We start from the raw sequence: 27,770 nt of genomic DNA on the forward strand, positions 1-27,770 counted from the left end.
TCCCTTACATATTGCATGTTCAGATATTCATACAACAAAATATTCTGGGGCCCATGAAAGCTTAGTGAAATTTTTTTTTTAAAGGCTAGGTTAATCAACCCCAGAACTGTTTCAACTGACTAAATCTCACAAATGTTGATGTTCAGATGAAATGACAATTAAGAAGAGCAAAGACGTTCATCAAACCTGTTGAAATCTTTAGCCATCTAACTGAGGGGTTAACTTAACATCAAACCCTTTTAGAGAAATGAGCCGAGTTATTTGAGCCGTAAGCGTCTGTGGCGAGTGCCTGTGCGTTCAGCGGACGGGACGGCCGAGATCTGCGGTGCGTGTGCCTGGTGCTCTTGAGGAACTCATTAATTCTCCACTCAAACGCCCTCCAGTTCTCCAAACGCCTCCCTCGCCTTCTCAGCAGAAGCACTTTAATAAGTGACAAATAGGATGGGCCGGGCCTACGGGGTCAGCAGCCTGGAATCAGGCGCCCAACGAGGGGGAGGGAAAGCAATCTACAACAACGTTCCTTTGGCCCGATTAGGCTGCCATGGATAATGCAGCCAAGCCAGTAATGCGTGGCAGGGAAGGCATGATGGTGGGAAAAGGAGGGGTCCGCTGGCTCTCTTACAGGGTGGCTTTTGTTCAGCCCACTCCTGCTGCTCCAGCGGCTTGGGGTTTGTGTGTGGCGCTCGGGCCATCCCTGGGCCGGGATTTTTGCACTTGTCTTTTGTCTGCGCTTTGCTCTTTTCTCGCATGGCCCCAGGTGCCAGCCAGCAGAATACCGCCTTTCACAGCAACTCAATGCAAATGCAAACACTCCTCTATTCTAGCGACAGGAGCGCATTCCTGCAGCCAGGAAGCAGCACATTTAAAATAAGAACAGAATAGACTGAGAAAACAATATCTGAAGGATAGAGGTGTTGAGGGCAGGTGCATTGACCATATCAATGTGATGGAAAAAGTTTATTTCCCCAAACATTTACAAGAATAAAAAGTCAATCAATCGCTGGAGATCGTGTCGTATTAGGTGACAGTTTTCTCTTTATGCATCGAAGACCAAAACGTGTCCAGATATCATTTCAGCTCAAAAAATAAAGAGAATTAAACCTTTTTTTTTTTTGCATTGTATGATATCCCATTTTACTCCAAAATTCTAATACATAACTGGGTTTTTGTCATTCTGATTGCTGTCATTTTTTAAGTGATTTTTTAAATAAGAATTAGCATTAATTCAAACACAGCAAGACAACAAATGGCATATAATTTGTTCTTTTTTAGCATTAGAGTAATGAGTATTTTGAGGGGAAATGATTTAGAAACTCTCATCATTTATTCAGCCTCATCCCATCTCTGCATATAGGACTTTATTTCTTCCGATAAAAACAAACTAATATTTTTAGGAAAATAAACAATCTCTGTGAGTCCATATAATGCAAGTGAATGTGTGCCACTCTGTTGATGTTTGGCAATCGCCCCAGCGGATGAATCAATGTCTTCTGAATAGAAATGATAGGTATGTGTAACTTTTGACAAATTTTGCTTACACAGACACCTAATCTAGCATTTCTATTTGGCACTCGCCACTTGCATTTTATGGGCTCGCAGAGATTGATTATTTTCCTAAAAATATTAGTTTGTGTGTTTAACGTAAGAAAGAAAGGGTGAATATGAGAGAATTTCATTTTGGGGAAAAGGAAATGCAGTCTCACTTTGTGTCCAGAATAAGAGTGCTGTGCCTGAAGGTAAAGTTTTACTCCACATTTACATGATATTCAGGTGGAATGTACCCAGAAGTCCTCACTGGTGTTGCTGCATATGAATCTGTGCGCGCTGAGCTGCCATGTCTCGTGGCCTAAGTCGTCCAGAGCTTGACAAAGATCCATTCTCGGGGTGAGGAGGTGTGGACGGGGCATCAGGGGTCTGAGCCGGTGCGGTGGCGCCGCCGGTAGCCTGGTGACGGGGACCGTGGTCCATCAGAGGACGAGTCCGTGTCGTGCCGCTGGCGAGGGGGGGCCGGTGTCCTGCGGTCAGCCTTTGGCCCTCCTCCTGAATGGCTGTCACAGGCTCCGGCTCCACTCTGACTGCTCCTTGATGGATTAGGACCATGGTGGTCCCGGGAATCTTTTCTCGGCCTGGGGAGCACAAAACACACCTAGACAATCATTTATTCCTGGAGAGCATGGGAAGTTTGGTTCTGTTTGAGGGGAGAACCATAATTCAGACATGGACTATGAGGAATACACTATCCTAGTCTACGGTTTCTATCAAATATGTCAAATTGATTAAGCACTTTTCACAATACACATTTCTTAAAGAGAATGATAATGTTGATGTGTATAACATCTTAATATATTTATGCCTTATAGTCGCAATTAGAAGATAATATAGCTTATATTTTGCGATAATACAAGCAATCAAACAGTTTTTTGAACTGAGATTGCTATATAGGATCTATCGCCCTATGCAAGTATACTGATGTATGCAGATAAAGCTGGGTGTGCTTATAGATCCAACTTTATATGGGTAGGTGATAATATTAATTACATTTTGGTACTAAATAAAATCAAGCAGTTGAGATTTGCTACATTTGATATATTGCTTTACGTATTGGACAGTATATAAACAGTGGATTTACAAAGTCTACACACCTCTGTTAAAACAGCTGGTTTTTGTGATGTAAAAAAAGGAGAAGATAAATCATATCAGAACTTTTTTTACCTTTTAAATGTAAAAATTACAACCTATCCAATGCCACGGAAAATCAAAGTGACATTTCGGAGAGAAAAAAGATAAAAAAAAAAAAAAAAAAACGTGAAATGTCCTTGAAATATCCTAACTGCATAAGTGTGCAAACCCTTTTATAATTGAGTTTGTGGCTGTATTCAGAATGTAATAATCATCAAGCTCATGTGAAATAGCCCATCTTCACGCCCATCTTCACCAAAAATGACTCTGATTAACTCCAAATAAATCTCAGCGGTTCTTTTCTACAGGAGATTACGAAGCATCAATGGGATCTCGTTGTTAAAAAGTGTCGCTCAGGTGAGGGCTACGGAAAATGAAAATTAGATAAATAAGATATACAATGAAATACAGTCACCCAAAATTGTAACGGGTATGTTTGGCACAGAAACAACACAGCACATCTGGAAAAGAACAGCATATACCCGTGGACAAACAATAGGCGTGGCTCTTTGACGTGGAAATCTTCTGTCCAGCCCATTGAGCTCAGACGTCCACGGGTAAAAACATGAGCACACTGGAGAGCCGCTTTATAGTAGAAAATGAAGTTGTAATTCTAATTGAAAGAGACACTGTCACTGTTTTTCATGTTTAATACTGTAAAGCTGCTTGATTTGAAACAATCTATTGTATAAAGTGCTATGTAAATCAACATGATGTGAATTTACTGGAGTACTAGTTCTCACCACTGTCATTTTTGTTGTGTTTATTTTGTTATTGAAATCCACATATTTTCATATTCATGTAAACTTCCCGGCATAGGGATGTTTGCTTTCAGTATAACGTATTTCAAACTTATTTTTACCCCAAAGCGAAGAACAAAAAAATAAACAAAACTTTGCCTCGAGTATATTGGGGCCTTTATAGTATCTGTGTAAATGTAATTAGTTACTGTACTTAAGTATCTTTTTGGCAACTTTGTACTCTTTTTACATTTTGTATGGCACCTGACTTTTTCTGCAGCAGTTTATCTCTGCTATAAGCGAAGCGATACGGGCATCTACAGGGCATTGAAGGTACTATCCCTTACGAAAAAGAAGTTTATTCAGTACAGATGAGAAATGTAGTTGTGAACTAGTTGTGCTCTTTACTACCGTTACACTTAAACATATACTTTTATATAATAAAAGGTGGGCCAATTTAGTCCCATCAGTATTGAAATAGTACAATAGTATACTACCAGTACATTGATATTAGTATACTTACTACATAAAGTTAATTACACTTAAAACGTTTACTTGAACTTTACTTTAGTATACTTCATTAAATGAACTTGAAGTATACTTTTCTCATAAGGGATATCTTGTGCATTTTGCCTTCACTCTCCCAAAGCTGTCAACAAGGCTACTGTACACGAATGCGAGTTCATTAGCATGTAGTTGCTGAACCGCAGGCGTTTCATATATGAGATGAGGACATGCAGCCTCTGATGAGGCCCGATATTTTGATATATATATCAAAGATATTGGCAACTTTTACTCTCTCCTCGACTACATTTTTGAGAAAGTATATGTAGCACTTATGCCCTTTTTGAGCACTTGAGCTTAACTGGGACTTCACTGTTTGTAGACTTTTAAGAGGCTGTTGTGTCCACCTTGATTAATTGCAATACTGAGATGTTTAGTTTTATTTTGAGGTAAAAAAAAATAAAGGTGTTGAGGACTAATGCATATTTGGGCCTACATTCAGTATGAGTAAAATACTATTAAGACTAGATACTCAAGCCTTGTCTGTGAAACCGGGGGTTAAAGGCTAGTCCCAGACTAAAATGAATGTCTGAGCTGTTTTAACTAAAAGCCACTTGCACTAGAACTATATCTGAGATATCTTAAAATGTCACTGCCATTGTTTTGATGCAAGAGTCACTGATCACTTAATGTATGGTTTTCAGGTTCTCTTTACATCTCTGGCTCCAAGTACCAGATGATTTGGGTATAGACCCTTGTGTTGTCTGCTCAAAAGCTGAAAATGAAGAGAACTTTCCCCTTTTAGCAGGACAATGATCCAAAACACATCTGAATCAACCAAAGTATGGCTTCAGCAAAGACAGATGAATGTTTTGGAAAGGCCCAGCCGGAGCCCAGACCGGATTCCTATAGAAAATATGTAAGGGGACCTGAAGAGGATCGTGCACATGAGATGCCATGATCACAATTGAACAGATCTGTAATGTTTTTGCAAAAAGTGGGAAAATATTCAGGAAAATATCAAGTCAAGATGTGGCACGCTGATAGACTCCTATCTGAAGAGACTTGGAGCTGTAATGAAAGGGTGCTTCAACTAGTATTAATCAGGGGTGTGAACAAAAATGCAGCTAGTTATAACAAGTTTTTAAAAAATTCTCTAAAGTGTGTCACTTTGGGTTTCAGTTGCATTGCATAGATTGTAATTTTTACATTCAAGGAGCAAATATATGATTTATCTTCGTTTCATTTTTTACATCACGTTTCTGTGTGTGTGCAGCACGATCTCCGGCGACTGACGCGTGTGTGTGTGTGTGTGTGTGTGTGCTTCAATGAAGACAGAGCATTAATATAGAACGGTGATTAAACTGACTGGGAACTACCTGTGCATTAAACTATTTTATTGCACACCTTCCAGCCAATCAGAATAGAGTATTCAGACAGACCATGGTATGAATCGCTTTACATGACTATAGTGTATTTATGCATGAATGTAAAGTAGGATGTTATGCATCCAACTTTTAATATATTGATGGGGGATACTATAGTTTAAATTTGAACCCTAAGAATCAAGCAGTTGAGACTTGCTATAGTAGTACATACTGCAGTTTAGGTGTCACAGTCACAGAGGCATAAGTGAAGTTAAAATATGAAATATCACCCGACAATCTCAGCTTCCGTACAAACAAAAAACACTCATTTAAAATAAGTACTATTTGTATTCCCAAATCTAATAAAACTACAGCTCTTTTCCAAAATCAAGTTAGCTGCCACTCTAGGCATCGTAGGTGCAATGTTAAAAATGTTATGAATTGTGATTCGGTACGATTTAAAATTTTAAAATATATAAAGATTAAAATGGTTATATGTGTGTATTAATGAATAGACGTAGTGTGGCGTCGTTCATGCCCTCACAGACACACGAGTTAGTTTTAGTTTTGTGAAATGGTTAGTGGTAGTTTTGTGTACTCCGCTTTAAAAGTCTACACAAAATGTGTTTGTATAACTTTTTAGACTGTTAATGTGATTTTGATTCTGAAATAACACGTCTGATCTGTCACCACACTTGAATGGTGTTTGTAATGTCGAAATTGCCCGTTCATAATTCTAGAAACATAATGCAAACATCTTGGAGTCTGTGACTGATGGAGGGCTTAGACATTTGCAATCAATGATTCTGAAGAACTGCTCAATCAATAGACCATGCAGAGTAGTGGCCAAAGGTGAATCTGACATCTTCACCTTTTATTCAAATATTATTCAAATTTGTTAAAGGGGTGATGAACTGAGAAATCAAATTTTCTTTGAGCTTTTGACATCTAAGAGGTTATCATATTATAAGAATATCCTGTAAGTTTCAGAACTGAAAACGTCCTTGTTAGTCCAATAAAAGCTTTTAATGACACCAGTCTAAGCAAACGACTCGTTTTTCAAAGTGGGGAACTATGACGACAAAGAGGATAAAACACCACCCCCGCAGAAGAAGATCAACGCCTACTTCAACACGGCCGGTTTAGCCCCGCCCACCGATTCGCGCATTACACGAAACTCATTATAATATGCAAAACTGTTATCCACTCACAGCATTGGGCGTTTACTTCCAAGTCTTCAATGCGAGACGCCCATAAAAACCGAGCGTTTTTGAGCTAGGCTCAAAACTAGGGTAGAAAATAGCCTATTACTTATTCATTTTGATGTTTTTGAATGTAAAAACCAAGCGAACGTCATAAGTTGACCTCAGACAATATAATTTTTTTTTTAAAGCCAGTTCATGACCCCTTTAAGGATTTTGTAAGCATATTGCGTAGTAGTGCTTGAGTCAATTAATAAACACTGCAAATGTATATCTGTCTTCATCTACTGTCATCATCATATCCAGTGACCTTCAATAATTATTGATTCTGGAAGTCTGACAAAAATATGTTAAACCTGGAAGACTTTGGCCATGTATTGTCATTGCTGTTTTCATGTTTATTAATGTTTTTGTTCATGTAATGCAGGGATTCCCAAAGTGTTTGAACCCTTTTGAATTTTAAGTTAATATTTCAATAATTTAATCAAATGTGTATGTTCACGGCTTAATCCTGTTAATGGACACATTGACATGCAGGTACACAAATAAAATATATTTCTATTTTTAGTGTTTAAGTATTTTATTTTGATTGTTTTTATCTAAAAATTATTTATTGTAAAATGTAATTTTTTTGTGATTTACTTATTTTAATACTTTCTAACCAACTCATAAACTCCCTGCAGTTGAAACTCTGGCGTAAATTAATGTTACATTTTCTCTCTCTCTCTCTCTCTCTCTCTCTCTCTCTCTCTCTCTCTCTCTCTCTAATATCAATATGGTACACAATAATCCCATTCAAATCTGTGATAAAAGTGTTAGGTCAAAAGTAATCTAAAAGTAATCAGAAAGTAAATTTTTTTAAATACCTCTCTAAGTTTTTGAACAGAACCATAGTTTGATCATTTTCTTCAACCCAAACAAAGTTGTACCACTGTCTTCAAAAGGACTGTATTATGTAATAAGAAGAGGAAACTAACTAAAAGATGTGATGAACTAAAGCAGTTAAATTGTGTTACAACGCCCTCTTGTGAAGAAACTGCGTTACACCTTAGAGAAATAAAACATGTATAGTTTTACATGTAAAATAATCTATAACAAAAAGTAAATAATGGTATTTAGTTCAATGACACAATGGAAAAAAATATATACACAGTTTACCTTTTACTGTACATTTCAGAGTCCGAATCTGAAGAGTCCCTTCTGCTTCGGTGTTTCGACTTCTCCTTTTTCTTCTTTTTCTCCTTCTTACTCTTCTTTTCCTTTTTACTCTTCTTTTTGCTGTCAGATCTGTAATTAATATAAGTTCTCAACTTAGATATTTTGCCTTTTTGTCAGTAGTATCTTTTTTGTACTCATGAATTCTCATGTTTCTTCTATACATCTTTAAAACTCATTCAAATATAATTTTTGGCCATAAAATATATATATATATATATAAAGCTAGAGGGTAGTTTAAGCCAAAATCAACAAGTCTTTAAAACCATAAAATGGATCAAACTTTTTTTGTCTATACCTTTTGTCTCCTTTATCATGTCTGTTGGCCTCCTCCGGCGTCTTAGCGGCTTCTTGCGGTCTGTCAGCTTTATGATGCTGGCAAAAAATAAATTCATAAATTCAAGATCAGTAACGGTTGACTGTGCTTGTAATATGACTCTTTCTGATCAGGGCTGTCAGAATTCCTCAATTAAACGAGTGCTCGATTCTAAAAATCCAAAACAAATGTTCATTTGTTGTTCATCACAATTTCAAAATAAAAGTTTTAACCCTCACTCTGAGTTTGATGTTCTTGTTCAAGACATTACAGTGGCTGTAGCGTTTCTATTATAAAAAAGTGGCCAAATATTAAAGATTAAGTGGACATTTTAAATAAATGTTGTTTGGCCAATATTACACAAGTTTATATTATATTATATATCACGTATATTACATTATGTATTTCAACAGTGCTATTCAATAAAACCATATGCTTACTTGTGTTTGATACTTCATTTGAATCAATTATTATTACCTCATTGTTATTGTACAGTAGACTGTATGTATTTTAAGTCATTTTAAAGGCTATTGTTCACTAGAGACTATTTTTAGTACCACAAAAAAAAAAAAAAATAATAATCGACCGATTACTCGATTACTAAAATAATCGTCAGTGACAGCTTTACTTGAGACATGACACATTCTTAAAATCAAAATAGCATTAAAAACTGATTATCTCTGTCTACATACCGTGAAAACCGGCAAACCCATTTTTACAGCTTCTTTTTCTTGCTTGGAAAGCAACATTCCTCTTGCTCCGGCCCTGATGAAAAACAAAAGCAGAATCTCAGGATGTTACACCCATTACATTCAATTTATAAACAAAAATAAGATGAAAATAGAGGAGCGAGTTACAGCCTAAAGCTACTTCATAGACTGAAACAGAAAAGTGATTTTATTTTGTCTAACATTTCAATACGCACTTCAAAACCTAAGCATTTCTATCCAGAGGGGTATTCCAGAAAGCAAGGTTTGCTCACCATCACACATACCCTGAACTTAATCCAAACCTTGCTTCACGGTATGAAGAAAGCTCAGTGAACCCAGAGTATGAATTTCAGAGTTAACTGTGACACACAAAGACCTTCTCAACCGAGCAGTGTGTGATGGCTATTCCCTTTGGAGACGCATTGGTATTACATTGTGGGTGTAAATGAATACAGTTGGACTTGGTGCTGGAAACCCAAAGCACAGGACAATAGAGACACCAGAATAAACATATTCATGATCCTGAAGCTGAAAATACAGAAGCACTCTTTCACTGACTAGATATATTTAAAATAATGTAGGCCACTTTTTACCTGTAACATCAGACATTTGGCATTATCAGGACCCACAAATATCCCCCATTGCATTATTATACATTATATATAATAGTTTAATGTAGTACTGACACTAAAACGCTGTAAACTTGAATTTTTTCTCACACAGTAATTTTCATTTTGGGTGAATTATACACAATACATTGTGACCATGTCACCATCCACGATACATATTGTTGCATTCTTGTTTTGCGACACGATATATTGTTACAGCCCTAGTAAAAGGCACTGTGTTTAAAAAATAAATATATATAAAAGGTGTACAAAGTCATTTTTTATAGGCAGATATTCTTCACTTCTGAATTTTGCTCAACCCTGATAATATGTATTATACATTCATTAGGGTATTTCTATGGGGGAATAAGTTACTTAGAGCATAGGTTGTCTTTAAGAATGTATTTTTAACAGGCAAAGAGATCCAGCAAACTCGTCACAAAAGCCGGTAAACGAACATACACACAGCAGCACTGGCTTTACCTGGAGCTTCCGAGCCCAGAGACCCGGTCCACGTCCCGTTCCTCCCCCTCTCCTTCCCTCCTGCACACATCTGCAAGATCCTGCCAGCAAGACAAACATGCATGAGGAAATGCAATAAGAAATGCTGCAAATAATTAAAAATGTCCATGTTTGGATGTTTACAAATGCAGACCTCTTTGGTAAGACCAGTTGGTTGTTTTTTGATGGTTTTATGTCCCCTAAAACAGACAAAAACATTAAGATTTAAACTGATTGTATTTTACAGGGCACTGATGAATCGAGCGCACTTACAGTGCTGCCAACATGGCCTCGTGCTCCGCCTCCCGCACCGCTGCCATCTCCTGCTCTTTAGACACAGCTGCGCCACCCTTCTTATCGCGGGCATACCACGACAAATCCTTGCCCTTCTGCCAGCGTCCAACCGGCGCCATGAGGGAGTTCCCTGAGGAAGATGAACACAAGACCTGGTCACACTTTAGTTTTGGGAAAACATATTCACTATGACTTTTGCCAAACTAAAGTGCTACCCAAGACCTTAGGCCAATCTTACATAACATGTCAAGAACAAGTAATATTTCACCCCAAAATCAAAAGTAAAAAAAAACAAGAAATTTTATTTAGCTTATAAAATAAATTTAACCTATGGCCATCAGAACAATTAAGATTTTCCTGACAATTAACTACATTTTCCCCCATAAATTTCAGTATCATATAAAGCATAAAAATCTCATTCTTAGTATAGGGTAATGTTAAAAAAGTATATTACATTATTAAAGATTATATTGTTAGAACAATTTAACTATTTAAATTGTATTTGCACCACATTGGTTGTACTGCATTTAATTTATAGCCATTGTAATTAAAGGAAACATGACAATTACATTTATTTGCATATGGTGATACGCATTTATTGGAAAATGTGCAAAACTATCATGAAAATATATAATATTATAATACTAAAACTATTTATGGAGTATAATATTTTTCTTTATGCAATATACGTGTCATATTTTGTGTTTGTGTGTGTGTGTGTGGGGGGGGGGGGGGGGGGTTTAATACGTTTGTAACAGAAACTATAGCTATATATTGCCCTTCTGACTGATAGAGACAAGATGAGCAAGCAACTTTGTAAGTTAAATGTCTTGGGGGTTAAAAAAAACTGCGTGATAAGTCAAATACGCACATGTATCAAATTATGAATCCTACTATGAGGAAGACAGCTTTCTTGAACAGGTTGCGTGACGTCTGGCCAGTAGGCCTCACTGACGTCAGCACGGCATATATACGCAATATTAATGAGCTACGCATGCGCAGTAGAAGGATTCCTGCAGGACGCTGGGGCAGGTTACCTAGCAATGACCGCATGACCTTATTAATATTCAGATGCTGAGCCTTTGCCGTAGTAGGATTCGTGAACCGACGCGCTGCGTTCACGTCTCGTGACTCTGGGTCCTTTAACTAGAAAGCCAACACGTCAACTAACTTACACCAACAAAAGCCACAACTGTGTCCGATACATACACATTAAACTAACAGGTGTTGTAATGAGAGATCATACCAAGGAAAAAGGTAGGAATGTCTGAATTTACATTACAAATAACGTTACTAGGGACGAACATCTAATGCAACGTGTTCCCAGAGGACAATCTGTCATGGACAAACCATGCTGATATTAAGGATTAGCGATATCTTTACAGAAAAGCAAACCAACTACTCATTACAAGTCTGCTATAATATCCTCACGAGTTATTCGCTTTCTGAACAGGTTATCGCGCCCGTGTGCCAGTAAACAACAAAATGTTATCACAGACCAGTTACATGAGCTCTACTTAACAACTATTACTGAATTCAAGCGTGTAAAGTGCACAAGAAATCATGCTTCTCTGAATATAACGCTATATTTTATGAACTTCGCATATACAGCGCACACAATAATAGCGCAGAGTGAGTTAGCGGCTAACGTTAGCTCGATACTTACCCAGATAGTTCTCTCTGTGTTTGTCCACTTTCACTTCATCCCAGTTGAACTGGTCCTGACCCCCTCTCACCCCTCCAGATCTCGACGAGCCGAACATGACTTCTGCTCAATAACCAGCACACTTCCAGCCTCCTGAAGGCACTGAGAGATGCTTTACACGCGTGTAGTAGAAGAGGAGTCAGGCCTTGGGTTTCCACAACATCCGGGAAACCGCTTCGTCTTTACTTAGTAGTAACAAATTCAGCACCAAGAGCAATTTTAACAAATACAAACATTATCTTGTCTAACAAGCTCTATTCACAACGACGCCAAAAAAAAACAAACGATTCCTTGCAAAAACAACAAAGGAGTGTCGTGAATAAGAAAATGTGATGTCAACATCATCTGCCGTCCGGCGCGCGCTTCACTGATGATGTTGTGAAGATCTGCGGAGAGTCGGGCCGCGTCTGATGACGTCACCGGGCATCGGTAATGGCTCTCATGCGAAAGCCAGTCACCTGAGCGAGAAAGGAAGATTTTAGGCGGAGGGGGGACAACATTCTCCCTATTTTTGAACACTTTTATCCCAATGTATGTGAGGTTTATCTCCAGGCTTTTTTCAGGTGAGTTGAAATGAGCTACAGCTTTAAATCCTCGCCAATTGCATCATCCTTTTCAGTCAAGTGTTACAGATTAGTTGTGAAGTGCCATTATGATGTTGACTTTACATTAAGTCTTAATTTTACTGCATACTTTCTTACACTCGTAGCGGATTTTATTCATCGCGTTCGGTGTGTTTCAAAGTGAACCTGCTGCGTTATGCTTTAGTCATATGCATGTAATAAATGTGTAATGCAATATATATGCAAGCATGTGAATAATAATACAGAGTTGTGCATATGCCTAGATGGATTTATGTATAAGTTAGTTTATTAAGGGTTTTTGGTTGTATCTGTGTAAAGATATGGAAGCTATAGTGTGGTCCAAAGATAAGTGAAACAGTTTCTGGTTTCCATTTTTGTAATGGAATATAAACAAAAATGACTAATACAGGGCATTATCAGCCTAACATCTGAGAAAAACCTAATTGGAAAAATTAACCTGAATTTGCTTGAAATTGAAGCAAGAGTTAGATCTCTAAATAATGAAATATCAGATTTTTCAGTCAGCACTTCTAACAGTCAAAAGGCTATAGGGTAAAAATGTGGAAGAAGACAGAAGTGTTTTTTGACACTGGGTTTAATCTCTTTAAATGTGCATCCGTTACTTCCCTCGCTCCCGGCTCTGCTCAGTGTTAGGAAAGGATGTAGTGAATGAAACTGAGAAATCGAAACACAACTTCTTTGTAAATTGGAGTATTCTTGATCACTTGAAAATGTCATAAGCTGCGCCCAAAGGTTCCTCATGTTGAGGTTTGGTGGTTTAAGACATTCATATAAAGCGAGAAGCCCTGTCGAAATATGTGAAATGCACTTTATTTAAACTGCAAAGGTAGTGATCTTTGTGATCTTCCCAACATTTCATATCATGATCTAAATCGCGATCTTCCCAATTTTGAGATGTATTATCGATAATATCCAGATTGGAACAAACCTATGGACTTCTATATTTGCACAATTTAAAACACAGTATTGCATTTAACAATCAGTTGTCAAAATGGTAATTAAACTCTGATTCAGTCAAGAGCAGTGAGTGATTTTGTCTCTTTTGTTTAACATTATTGACAGAGACAGCAGGTTTTAGGTTTTGAGACCGAATGCATGGATCTAATATAATGACACACATCCAATTTCTTTCCCAACTGTTTATTCACTTAAGACATTACTGACTGTCCTTATGTAAATACTCGCCAAGATGGACATTTTGTCACTCACATTACTGTCTCTAATTCAGCGCATTCGCATCTCAGTCAAGTCCATTCCACTGGCTCATTCAGAGCCACTATTAGCACCTCAGTGTTATACATTAAACGGTATGCAATAATAGGCTATAATGTAAATGATTACAATTATTAAATGGATGCCACCTTATTGGGACAATAAAGCCCTCCCTAAACCCCTAACCGATAAACACTTTATTATTAAAAACGCATGTTAAACACTTTATTTCCACTTTTAGAATATTTTCTCCATTTCTATTGCCAATTTGCTTGAAAGGCAGATCGTGGACCTCTTCAAGATCGATCGCAGTATAAAATCGTCAGGTCGCTCACCCCTATGCAAAGGTAAACGTAAGTTAAAATCATTGTGTCGTGAAGGAGGAGTAGAATTTATACACGTGTGAGGTTTTTCGACGGCAATGGCTTTTCTTAGCGCCTCTGGAAGAGTCCTCACTCCTCGTTTCTCACAGTGCAGTTGGAGAAGACTTCCTTCATTGATTTCTGGGTCAATGGATGGAGGAGTTTGAGTATTGAGAAGAACCCACTCGTCTTGTGACCTTGAAGACTTCGACATGGACGATACAGCACACATCATACGATTAAATAAAAGTTAAATAAAAATAAAAGCCACAACTGGTCTCATGGCAAGGGGTTGCACCATATGACTTGCATTAAAATGTGGATGTCACACGTGGAGCTCATTTATTTGAAGACATCAGTTTGTAATGGAGAGGTTGAAACAAATGTTGTGTAGGACACTGAATTGAAGCTGAGTTTAAGAAAAAGCGGGAATTATATGATAGGCTCATTAGGCTGGAGGAAAGCTCTTTTATATAGTCTGTCAGTATGAGATGTGGCCTGTTTTATGACCATTGTCAAGTGTTTTTCCTGTGCTTACAGCTGTTCTGCAGTTTAATCTAGTGGAGCGTCCAGCTGTAGTGAATTATGCAGCGATATAGATTGTGTTCAGGGTTTGATTGGTTCAGGGTCCCTATTGAATTGAATTCTTGAATAGAAATTTTACATAATAGCACAAGGTGTCATGTTGTGGTTAACTGTGCTTGATATTTAGTTGTATTATAGGAGAGGGTTTTATTTCAGGAATGCAAAAGAGACATTTTTGCATTGCATACTTTTTAGGGAATCTGAGGGCTTGCATCAGTTCCGGAGAGACACAAGAAGTGAAAGTGCGAGAACTTGCTTGAATTCACTGTGGATGTATTGTAAACGTTCTCTTGTGAGCGGTGGCTCTGGTTTTGACACTGAAAAGGAGCTGTTAGGATTTCAAGTGCCTTATGTCCCTCTCAGCTGTTTGCTCTGAGACGTCACTTCAGAGTCGAGGCTATTTTCAATACAAAGATGCCATTTTAAGATTTCTCCATTTGGCTGCCTTGTCCTTTCCAATTTACTTACAAAAGTAAAAAGTGACTTATTTTCTAGTCATTTCCAAAGATTGATTAGCTTTAAAGGGATAGTTCACCCAAAAATGAAAATTCTGTCATTAATTACTCTCCCTCTACACCCATGAAGTGAGCAATTAATGACAGAATTCAATCATATAAAGCGATCGAGTCTCTTCAGAAAATTTGGACTGAACCGCTCAATATGGATTAGTTTTACAATCTCTTTATGAACATTGTGAAGCGTCAAAGTGGTCGTTGTGTAACTGTCAATGCGGAGTACAGAAAGCTCTCAGATTTCATCAAAAGATCTTCATTTGTGTTCCGAAGATGAACGAAAGTCTTACAGGTTTGGAACGGCATGAGGGCGAGTAATTAATTAATGACAGAGTTTCAGCAATCTGATTGTTGTTCAACAACGGTGCAATACATTGAACGCAGTTTTGTCCCTCACAGCATTGTTTTCATTCCTGTCAAAATTGAAATATGGAGCTAAGATCTATAAGATAGAGTTCAGTCTGATATTATTATGGATTAAAATATACCATAAACCGGTAATATTAAATAAAAAATAAATAAAACGCAAAAACAAAGTGTCTTTAAATGTGTGTGACTACAGACTGCAGTATATAAATGTACAATATAAAAACTGACCTTGCATGGTGTAGACTTGGCAGAGGTGGAGTTGATTTGTAGAAAAGTGGTGCAGTAACAAATACTACATTAAAGTAATGAGATTTTAATGAGGATAACCATTGAGAATGTGTGGCGTGTGGAATGTGAGTGTCGTAACGGTTAATAGAGAGTCAGTCTGGTAACCCAAAGGTTGCGGGTTCGATTCTCAATATCAGCACCGAACCCCCAATCGTTCCCCAGGCGCCACAGCAAAAAATGGTTGCCCACTGCTCCAGGTGTGTGTGTCCACGGTTTGCAGTGTGTGTGTGTGTGTGTGTGTGCACTGACTTGGATGGGTTAAATGCAGAGGACAAATTCCAAGTATGGGTTACTTGGCCTTCACATGTCACTTTCAATGAGAGCATAATGGGTCTCATTCACTAATAATTGATGGAATCCACCTAATTCGTGCGCACATGGATTTGTTCTTAACCTCGTTATTCTGATGTTAATGAATTTGGCGTTTTCTAAATGAACGACTGCATGCCCAAGGTTAGTCATTTGACATAAAACCTGCTCGTATCATCTCCATTTAAAGTCCCTGTGAACTGGAAGTTGCAACCGACTTTACTTCAGTGTTTTGACGTATTTCCAACACTTTACTTGAAGTGTTGTGACTTATTTCCTTTTTCCAAACTAACGTCATCAGAGAAGGAACGCCATTCCAGAGAGGATGCAAATCTTCAGATTTTGATTAAAGGCTACCACAAAAAAAAACAAATGTTTCTGTATATTAACTTGCACAGATTAATTGTTCACCACAAGACTAGTAATGTGCGCTAACAAAGTAAATGGGGTCAATCATGATGACTTTAAGGGCTTTCAACACAGCCTTTTCTTTACAGCCATTCATCATGACTCTGTAAACGTATGACACTCATGTTACACTCTCGAAAGACGCCTGAAAGATCAAGTGCATCATCCCCAAAACCAGTTCAATTTTGTGTTCAACAGAAGAAAGAAATTCATACAGGTTTGAAACAACTTGAGGGAGAGTAAATGATGACAGAATTAAATAATTTTAGCAAACTAATCTTTTAAAATTATTATTAGGCCACCCAGAGAATGTGATTTTTGCATACATGTGATCGTAAATGTATAATAAATTAAATAAGATAGTTAAAGGTACAATATGTAAGAATTTTGTAATAAAATATCCAAAAATCACTTGCACAGTGTGATATATTTTCTGCAGTTGTGTACTTAAAAAATCTTTGGAGATATTGTATTTCAGAGAAATTCCAATTTTAAATAAGTGGCCGTCCCGGAAAAGAATTTCGCCTGTCAATGACGAAATATCCGCGCTATCCTCGGTTTCCGTTCATAGTCCCATAGCCATGACGTAACCATGGCGACAGACGTGGACAACTGCGTAGTACGTAACGTTTAGCGGCACGCAGTTCTTGTTTCTTTCAAACATAGACCATGGCAAGCAGACTTTGGGACAAACAAGGAGAACTAAAATGAGGATCAATATCAGCGTGGCGTTTTTGAGATGCCGAGAGCTCCACGTCCGCGACTAACTTGGACTTGACAGAGCTTCACGAGTCACTTGACAGCTTTATTAGACAGGCGAGCAAATGTACATAAAACAAATCAATGTTATATAACGTTAGCTCAACATGATGAAATGTTAGAATATGGTCAGTATGTTATTCTAATGTTGATATAGCTTACTGCTAGTTTCCTATAGCAAACGAACTAACACGTAGAATAACCAGTCCCTCCAGGATTTCACGATTTTTTAATGTGATTTTTGCGATCAAAATGACTGATTTTGTGGTGGTAATTTCCAGAAATTTGTGATTTTTTTTCTTCGATTTTTATATTTTATAATTACGACATCACATTTACCATAATAGTATTATGTCAGGTTTGTAGGCTCACGTGCCGTTTGAACTGACGCGCTACAGCGATCTGTCACATTTAAAAGCGCCAAAACGTTGGAAATATTGACAGAATCTGACAGCTGAGAATTTGTTCCATAGTAGTTATGAGCCTGAACTTGCTTATAGTAATTCGGAAATTAGTGCACATGAGTGAAAAAAAAAATACAGCACAGAAGAATGTCTAATTTAGCGTGAGATTTCTTTGTTGAGCGTGAGACCGTGAGATTGAGGCTGAATGCGTGAGTGTCACGCCAGATGCGTGAGAGTTGGCAACCCTGATTTTGAAGTAATTGTAGCTATGTGTATTTGTTCGAGCGCTATAAAGAGAATTCAATATTCTAACTAGGCCGACAGGCGGTGACACGCAGTCAGTCAGTCAGTCAGTCAAACACACACACACACTTGCAGTCAGAGACAGACTGTTACTCGACTGGCTGAAATTAGTTCTCTTTCACGGTATACTGCGCTATCATACTTTTTGTTATGTCATTCAATCATGTTAAACGCGTTAATAAGTTTGCCGTACTGCCCAATGAAAATCTGGGCGCTTACCGGTATGTGAGAGGGCAGGAGAGACGCTTTTTCTTTCGCCATGTTTGACAGACCGCTCACAGACATCACGCGTGCGCAACATCTGTACCCACGTAAAAATGCATTGAAACTTTAATTAACTAGAGATATTTCAATTGGGTGATTATAATTTAATGTTTTGTGAGGTCTTTTTTTTTTTTTTTTTTTTTTTTTTTTTGCGGTTAAATTAGGAATTATGCAGGATCGCAAAAAAATGCGACATTTTGTTGATTTTGCGTTGTATTCAGCGATCGCAGAATCGCGAAAAACTGGAGGGACTGAATAACATTATAACTTTCAACACACATTTAAATGTTCAAAAACAGGAATGTTTGCACTCATCCATAAACATTATTAGATCCATCAGCTTGACACCAAGTCCCATCATTCAGCTCATCACTGCGTTATAAACCTACGCCTTTGTTATTGTTGGAAACTGCGCCCTCTTGTGGCGAAGAAATCTTACATATTGTGCCTTTAATAATGAATCATGATTTGTTTGTGAAAACATTTGTACATATATTTCACACACGAATCAAAAAATGTGTACCAATGATAATTAACAAAATATAGTCTATGGTAATGAACATTTTGGGGAAGGTGTAGTTTAATTGTCAAGAAAAATATCAATGAAAAAAAAATTATTTCCGAAATGTCCAAATAGATTTACATTTCTTTACATTTATTTATTCAGAATAATTTTTCATTTGATTTTAAAATGGCTTAAATGATGACCTAGACATGTTTTTGTGAGATTCACGGACCCATTCATAGCTAAAATATATAATTTAAATTTTATTCAAATTTGAATAATTCCGTAGGTTAATGGGAAATATCACAAGTCAATGTTGGCGCTGTACTTTTTGTTATCGTAAGCACTAGGCAGATGTGTTTCTGAGTCAGTCTGGTGTGATGTTGATACCATGGCAGTAACTCGTGTAAAGAAGGCTGGGTTGTTTGACGGGTTTGGCTTCCAGTGAGCTGATTGGAGCAGGATATTATCAGAAAGCACACACACACACACGTTCAGATCAGATTGAGTGTTGTGCATGTTTCCTTTTGCACATTTGAGCAAGGTAAGCAATACAAACACAGAGCTTGAATTGTGATGTAAATTGACTTCTTGTTATTATTAATGTATTGAAATATTGTTTTAATGCTTAAATATTATAAACCTGGTAAACCTAAGCCTTAAGAGAGCAGTTTAATGAAAATTTCATAATTTACATTATCATTAACGTGTCAGCTGCTTTAATGTTTAATTTGCTAACATTAGTTAACACATGAACTAAGAATGAACAATACTTCTACAGCATTTATTAATCTTAATGTTAATTTCAACATTTACTAATACATTATTCAAATCAAAAGTTGTAATTGTTAACATTACTTAATACACTGTGAACTAACATGAATGGACAATAAACAGCTGGACTTTTCTACTTTGAAGTGCCATGGGAAGTCAAACTAACTTCATTTAACATTTTCTTATATTCAAATAGTTTATTTCCTACTTTTTAACAATTCATCAGGCTCTTAAAGGGATAGTTCACTTCAAAATGAAGATTCTGTCATCATTTACTCGCCCTCAAGTTGTTTCAAACCTGTATGAATTTCTTTCTTTTGCTGAACACAAAGGAAGATAATTATTTTGAAGAATGTCAGTAACTTTAAAATATCTTGTTTTGTGTTCAACAGAACAAAGAAACTCATACATGATACAGGTTTGCAACAACTTTGGCTTGGAATATATGTAGGTCTGGTTTTTCCTGTCAGTCATCATAAGAACAGAACACATTTTACACATTTTACTGAATGTTGTCTTTTCTAATCTATCCAGCTTATTTTTCAATGCGAAAGTAAGCTATTTTCTGTGAATGTGCGAGACTTCCGGTTCATTAGCCGCTATATTGAAATAATGAGAAGGATAACATAGTGCATGGTAAAACTTTTTGCTCTACAAACTAGTGTGTTTACAATTATGATAATACATTTAAATAATAGGGTTAGAAATACCAATTTAAAAAATCAAGCAGCGTAACACGCTTTTTTTGTACAAGTAGAAATAACTGGAAGTGGATAACACCGGAAGCCAGACACATTTCATTTACAAATGGCCGCGCACACTCTGGATGCCATGCGTTATGAGAAATATAAAAGTGGACACAAAGTGGAAAAAATCTATTCCCTTAACAGATCATCTATTAGAAAGTCTAGTTAGTTAAAATTTACCTCAATAAATAGAATAAAACGTGACAAATTCTAGTAAGGATGGTCATGAGTACGTAGTTTAAAAAACTTTCTAATTTATCTTGGTCCAAGATGATGTTTTCCTCTTTTCATCTGTTTTTTTAGTTTACGTTGCTGTTTTAGATCATTTGCCTTTCTTCATTGCGTTTTAAAATAGAAAATTCTCAATAGAATTCAAATGGGTTGTGCATTTTATCATTGGCGTCCGGATAGGAACGGCTCACGCAAATCGAATCACATTTTTGGAGCTCGCTGGTGAAATCTTGCACAGTATGCGGTGATTCGCTCACCATTTGTGCAAAATTAAAGGGATAGTTCACTTTGAAATAATTTTTTGTTATGTTTTAGCTTACCTCAAGGGCATCCAAGATGTAGGTGTCTTTGTTTCCGCAGTAATTTCAATTTTGATATTTTATTTTCAATTTCGGTTTTACCTCTTGTAACCACAGCCACGTCCAAGTGATCTGAGGGCGCCGGCGCTTCAAGAGGTAAAAACTATATAAATACTGTTCGTTTTCTCACACAAACCGCTCGTTTCGTGTCTTAGGCCATCAATGTGTACTTGCATTTACGAGTCATTAAATCATGTTTAATTTGGACTTCTCTGTGCATGCTCTTTGAGGTGGTGACCATAGACCTGCATTATATGACTGACAGACAAGAACGGTTTGACCTAAAAATATCAAAATTGAAACTACTGCGGAAACAAAGACACCTACATCTTGGATGCCCTTGAGGTAAGCTAAAACATATCAAAAATGTATTTCAAAGTGAACTATCCCTTTAAATAAACTGGGCTTTTTTAGTCAAATTGCTGCGATAATTGGTCCATTCAGTTCGGAGGGGAACTTGGGTTTCATTCACACTGACTACGTTTACATGCAGCCAATAACCCGTTCAAAACCGGGATATTAGCAATAACCCGGTCGCGAACGGCCATGTAAACACCTGCAAAAACCCGAATATGCGTATATCCCGGATTTTAAAAACCGGGATATGATACCTGGGGTACCCCTTTTCTAACCCGAATTTTTGGTCATGTAAACGCGCATCGGCATATCCCCATAGTGATTTGTGTTCTGCGCATGTTCTATTCGCAAGGAATCTTGGTCTTTTGAGTAGAGGAACTTCTCGGCGCATACAAAACCCCGCGTGCAGTATACCGGAAGTAAACATGGCGAGACGCAGCACAGCATACTTTTGGAGCGAGGTCAGTACCAGCACCAAAGCGCAAACAAAGGCGATCGCTATCTGCCCCGAACTATTCATTATCCGCGTGCTGCTGCTGTTGTTGTTGTCTTTGGATACAGGAAGAAGAATCGGAAATGACGCATATTGCGTCTTAAGGTTGTCCGTACGTCTTGACGCTAACCGTGCGTCGCCGTTTACATCGGGATATTGCAATTCCATGTATACTGGAGAAACTCTCTCTGCTCGCGCATGTAAACGGGTTATTCCTAATGTTTCAGAAACCCGAATAGTGACCTTAACCCGACCATAACCCGAAAAATGGCTGCATGTAAACGTAGTCACTGTCAGTCCAAATCCGATTATTTGTGTATCCGATTGGAATCCGATCAGATTTAGCAAGTGTGAACAGCAAAAAATCATGTTGTAAATAAGACATCTGGTTTGCAAGCCCCTCCATGTTGCGGTTGTTGTTGTTGTTGTTGGCGTATGCCGTAGTGGTGCCATAGAAACCAATGCAGATATTCTGGTAAACTAAAGTGCCACAGGACACACAAATCGGATCTGAACAGTTGCTATACACAGTGTGGACAATCACAAATAATCTGATTTGGACTGACAGTGTGAACATTGAGTATTGGGGAGGTTACCTCCTCCCCGGAAACACGGCACAATACAGGATCTGTAATTTTCCACTGTCGTAGTAATTAAAATGTCCTTAGTGAAATGACTCCTCTGAAACTCGTTAGCTGCGTTCAGAGCTAATGAGCTGTTGTGCTTCAGTCCTGTTGGAACATGTTGAGACAGGATTTCGACATTAAGAAGTCACTACACTACCGGACAAAAGTTTGGAATAATTAACTTTTTTATAAATATATATGTTTTTGAACATATTTGCAACCTCACCACTAGATGCCAATAAAATTACACACTGCACCTTTCAAATGTAATTTACTCCTATGATGGAAAGCTGAACTTTCAGCATCATTACTCCAGTCTTCAGTGTCAAAGTGAATTTCTTCTTGGATATTTCTGAAAGCCTCTTTCTTTCTTCCTCTCTGTCTGTGGTGTGTTTGCAGCGATGGCTGGACCGCGGCCTGTGGTGATGAGCGGACCCTCCGGGGCTGGGAAAAGCACTCTGCTAAAGAAACTGCTCAAGGAGTTCGATGGTGTATTTGGCTTCAGCGTATCCCGTAAGTCACTTACTATAATATGTGACAGAAGTACAAATGCTGATAGTCAACTATGCTGCTTTCTAAAAATCAGCACCAGAAATGCTTTGAACAACTAAGAACGTCAGTGGAGAAAGGCATATAGTTCATCATAACATCGTAATATACATCATATACACAATTCACCCGCTATATTGCTAAATGTACAAGATTTGTCATAACACAAAAATATACCTTGATAATCTGGCTCTCTTGAGACTCAGAAATGGTGTTGACTTATGAATTTACACATGGTTTGTCTGAAAGCATATTAAAAACACCACATAGACATTGAAAACTTGACTTTCACCACAGGAGGACTTTCAATTTTCTTAATTAAGATTGGTCTTTTTCCAGATACAACGCGAAACCCCCGTCCAGGAGAGGAGAACGGCAAAGGTTAGGCTTTTGATCTCGAGTGGTAAAAAAGAGAACAATGTTTTTCTGAAAATATCTTTTGCATTATCCTCAAAACCCAAAACAAAATTTAACTACAAGCCTTGTTATTATAAAACATAATGTTCATTACATAAATATCTAGTTATTTCAGTTGGTAGTCAAGCTGAATCAAATGTAAGTGCCCCTATTATGCTTTTTCAAATATAACCTCTCATGCAGTGTGTAATAAAGCTGTTTGTGAATGTAAACTGTCTGCAGAGTTGTAAAGTCGAAAGGGGACGATAAATAGTTATTGTCTCCCAAAAGAAAGCTTCGACTCTGAACCGCCTAAACGAGTCGTCAGGAATCCCAGTCTCACTTCCGCGACCTGCATGCGTAACGCAGTAACACGTTTGCATAATGCCCGTCTATGGTGTTCATTGGCTGCTAATCTGACCCTCCTCAAACACTGTAGCTGTGTTGTGTACATGTCGAGAAGACGATGTTTTCTGCTCTACAGAAGCACATTCTCTTTGTAAACACTTCCAAAGGATGAGGATGTGAAGAGTCAGTGGTTAAAATGACCACAGCGATACAACAGTATAACCAATGCTTCTCAAATCTCCACGAGGTCTAATTGTGATTTACAAAACGCATTAAAGATGGGACAGTACCCACTTTCATTGGACCAATTTGCTCCTCAGAATCACAACCTGTAAGAATGATTAACTATTGATGTATGTATTTTCTACCGGGTGTTCAAAATACGTAGTTTTGTGCTTTATATTGTGTAGGTCTCCTGCTAACTGGCTAAATCATGTTAATTGGCCCACAGCTGATTAGCAGAAGTATTTCAGTAAGACAGTGAGTCTTACTGAAATACTTCTGCTAATCAGCTGTGGGCCACTATTACCTAAAACTGTGAGTAAAGATAGACAATCTGCATTAAGAGACAAAGTAGTGAGAACGACAAAGGATGGAGCAAGATTTGCTTTAATGTTACATCAGTTATTCATGTTAGACCTCGGCTGTTATTGATTCAGTAAATAAGCACGTTCACCGTAAATGAGAAAAATACACATTGGTTTGTTGATGGACATACACTCGTTATGCTGATGGTGAGGAATTACAGCTGCAACATTTGCAACAATTACCAGAAAACTGAGTAGCTCCTGCTCGAGTCGTCCTTGCGATGGAGGTTCGGGTTGAATGTTTCATCATCGGCCTCGCGCTTGGATTGCTAACATAAAATCGACGCCATCGTTACGGTCTTTACAGTTCAATCGCTGAGCTTTAGGAAGCCTCCGGAGCTGAAGTTAATGGCAACAGCCGTTTCGTTTCTGACTCGCTGTAAGCGGTCGACCAATCACGACAGACTGGTCCATCTGGCCAATCAGAGCAGAGTAGCTCTCGGAAACGAGGGATTTAAAGAGACTGAAGCATCAGACGAGTCGTTTGAGAATCATTGAAAATGTGGTGATGTGAAATTATATTATGAGAAAATGAAAGTTTTTTTACATTTGATGCATTGTAAACCTGTTGTAGGAGACTCCAAAACAACATATTTTTTGAAAGTCAGTCGATGAGGGACGCATCTTCTGAAAAAATCTTCTTTTTCTTTCAGATTATCATTACGTTACCAGGGAAGTTATGCAGGCAGCAGTAGCAAATGGAGAGTTTGTTGAAAATGCCGAATTTTCAGGGAACATGTACGGAACAAGGTACGGCCCTTTTGGAAAGTCTTGTTTGAAGGGACATTTAACTGACATCTTTCTTTTGAAACCACTGATACAATCCCACTGATAAGTGCTTGTTCTTATTGAATGGTCTAGAACTTAACACGCTTGTCCTCATATTCAAACTTTAGAAATATGTACGCAGAAGTATTTCTGTAATTCTAACTAACCTCACTTTTGCCCTCTTCACAGTAAAGCAGCTGTACAGGCTGTTCAGGCCAAAAATTTGATTTGCATTTTGGACATTGACATGCAGGGAGTGAAGAACATCAAGAGGACCAATCTCAACCCCATCTATGTGTCCATCCAGGCCCCGTCAATGGACATCCTGGTAAGAAATACTTTAAATGAGCGCTCTCTCTCCAAATATTATGTTTACATGTCTTCGTTTTAATCTCAATTGTATAACTTTATTTTAGGAAAAAAGATTAAGGGATAGAAAAACTGAATCTGAGGAAAGTCTACAGAAACGTTTACATGCAGCCAAAGTGGACGTGGAAATAAGTAGGTATCCGTTCCTATACTAATCATTTGTAATAAAATGCTGCAATTTTTTCACATCTAGAATAGCATGCTAACCGTTATTTATCCATCTTTCAGGTAAAGAGCCTGGATTATTTGATGTGATCATTATCAATGATGATCTTGACACAGCATATGGGAAATTAAAAGATACTCTTCTCGAGGTAAAATTTTCCAGTCTAAATGTTTTGACGGTCACGGTACGAACATTTTCACAAATATTTCACAGTATTAGGGTGCATTGCTAATAACTATTTGAATAATATAATTTTTAGTAGACCCTCGTCTGATCAACACACAGGGCCCTATCATACAGCCGGTGCAATGGGGCGTCTGGGGCGACACAAGTGTTTTTTGCTAGTTTCAGCCCAACGCAATTATCATTTTCACGTCCTGCGCCACGTTGTTTAAATGGCAAATTATTTGTGCCCATTGGGCTTCTGGTCTGAAAAGGAGGTGAGTTCCGGTGTGTTCAGGCGCATTGTTGGCGCGTTGCTATTTTGATCTGACTGAAATAGACTGAGCCATTGACCAACTGAAACCTGGTCTAAAGTCAATGGCGCAATATTTTTTTTGTTATTTAAAGAGCGCGCGTACACTTTGTCCCGTAGATCGTCTGGTCACGTGATTTAACCTCGCGCACGAGCAGATCCGTTTCCTCGCTAGAGAAGCGTTGTTTTTCCGCTTGCAAATTCCGTCATGTAAATAGCAAATCCACCATGGCACGAGCGCAACTGGCTTTTAAAGAGAATGGGAGATGAGACTCTGGATGATGCGACGGCAGCCATATTGCGCCAGAACGCCCACCACATACCAGCTTATTGGTGGAGAGGAGTATATTTGGTACCCGCTGATACCCGCTTTCTAACTCTCACAATCGTGTTTGTTTCTCTGAGCCTCAAAGGTTTCTATTTACAGCGTGTTTTACATGCGTTAAAAAAAAGTCTCGTAGCCAATCACAATCATATCTGTTGAGCGCATGAGTGATTATAAAGGGGGAGGCTCTGCTCTTGCTTTCTGTTGATTACACCCATTCACAATCTGAAGTTTTTCACATTGTAAAGTTTCTGGATTGACAACTGTATTTAAATATGCGATTGAATCGGAAACTGAAATGATTGACAGTGATGATAACCAATGGACGAGTCAAAATGCGACAATTATTTTTAAGTACTTAATTTAACTTAAGTATTTGCTCTGGTACTGAAATTTGTACTGAGAACCTTTACTGATTACTGTAATGTTGGTACCGTGACAACCCTAGTACTTTCTATCTTCTGTGTTTTGTAACTACATCACCTTAAATGAAAGTGTTCCCGTGGTTCCTGCTGCCGTCTTCGAGGCTGCTCTGATTAGTCCCGTCTATAACGGCCACCCAAACCCTAACCACACTGGGACTGGGGGATTCTGGGTTGACTGACAGTTAAATGAATGGAGAATTTAGACATTTTTGAACATAATTGAATGTATAATAATGAAAATCTAATACATAGACACCACCTGTACTTAAAATCCCAGAGTACTGCAAAATCGCCATACCGTTACATCCTTTCACCTCCTATTATTTACAAATCTCTCTCGTGTCTTCCCTCATCTGTATAACACCTAGTTTTATCTTTGAAGTCTCATGTGAAAATATTTCACTTCCACTCAAGTCTTCTCTTCCTTTAACAGGAAATCCAAAAGGTCAGAGACACCAACAAATCCTAGAAGAGAACACACTTGCCAACAACAGCGACCTCTCTATTCTCTTCCAGCTTATAAAGTTTTCAGATCGGAACATTCCACCCAGGGAAGACTTTATGAATTTCGGTCAATACTCCAACAAAGCTGAATGTAACGCATATTCATGACTAAAAGGTGCAGACTAATATATTCCATGTTCTGTATATTATTTTGACCAAGTATGTTACTTACTTTCAGGGCTAAAGCTAAAAAACATGTATGATTCAACCAAGAAACACTCTAAAACTCTCAAGGCCTCGTCTTTGAACCAGTTTCTGTTTTTATTTTTTATAATGAAGGAAGATGGATATATCTTGGCTATATTGATTGCTATATCTATTTGGTAGTGATGTATCGAACGAGCATGTTCACTAATTTATTGTTTTTCCTTTTTTGATAACTTGCAGATTTTGTCTTAGTTGCTGCTGTATACACATTGGAAAAGCAGCTTCTGTTTGCGATATTTAAACATTCTAGCTATTATCTGCACATATAGGCAGTGTGTTACACCTGCTTTTATTCATACGATAGCATCTGAACATCTGACAAGTCGAGCAAAACTCATT

General features: G+C 37.9%; 2 protein-coding genes and 1 long non-coding RNA gene across 5 annotated transcripts; 1 reads left to right on the forward strand and 2 right to left on the reverse strand.

The window, feature by feature from the left end:
* Positions 1-1,710: 1,710 nt before the first annotated feature.
* On the reverse strand, positions 1,711-11,942 carry cunh1orf35 (chromosome unknown C1orf35 homolog). The gene is made up of 8 exons (XM_056265105.1): positions 11,803-11,942; positions 10,116-10,266; positions 9,997-10,042; positions 9,825-9,904; positions 8,716-8,788; positions 8,006-8,082; positions 7,651-7,779; positions 1,711-2,126 (listed from the first exon to the last, which is right to left on the reverse strand). Exons 1-8 carry the CDS (start codon positions 11,897-11,899, stop codon positions 1,907-1,909), a joined length of 873 nt encoding a protein of 290 aa, XP_056121080.1. The 5' UTR covers positions 11,900-11,942; the 3' UTR covers positions 1,711-1,906.
* On the reverse strand, positions 8,213-8,591 carry LOC130099582 (uncharacterized). Its single transcript, XR_008808415.1, has 2 exons — positions 8,524-8,591; positions 8,213-8,310 (listed from the first exon to the last, which is right to left on the reverse strand). It is a non-coding gene; the product is annotated as an uncharacterized LOC130099582 (long non-coding RNA).
* Positions 11,231-27,770, forward strand: guk1a (guanylate kinase 1a). 3 transcript variants are annotated; one of them, XM_056265194.1, is made up of 8 exons: positions 11,231-11,393; positions 22,712-22,825; positions 23,201-23,242; positions 24,846-24,942; positions 25,150-25,288; positions 25,377-25,461; positions 25,558-25,643; positions 27,154-27,770. In XM_056265194.1, the coding sequence occupies exons 1-8, from the start codon at positions 11,369-11,371 to the stop codon at positions 27,187-27,189; spliced, it is 624 nt and encodes a 207-aa protein (XP_056121169.1). In that variant the 5' UTR covers positions 11,231-11,368; the 3' UTR covers positions 27,190-27,770. The 3 variants fall into 3 exon arrangements, with proteins under 3 accessions (XP_056121169.1, XP_056121160.1, XP_056121175.1); XM_056265185.1 differs by lacking the exon at positions 11,231-11,393 and adding an exon at positions 12,229-12,404; XM_056265200.1 differs by lacking the exon at positions 11,231-11,393 and adding an exon at positions 19,247-19,270.

Source organism: Rhinichthys klamathensis, unplaced genomic scaffold (genome assembly GCF_029890125.1).
Source record: "Rhinichthys klamathensis goyatoka isolate OS25496 unplaced genomic scaffold, OSU_Roscu_1.1 h1tg000011l_1, whole genome shotgun sequence".
Taxonomy (NCBI): Eukaryota; Metazoa; Chordata; class Actinopteri; order Cypriniformes; family Leuciscidae; genus Rhinichthys; species Rhinichthys klamathensis.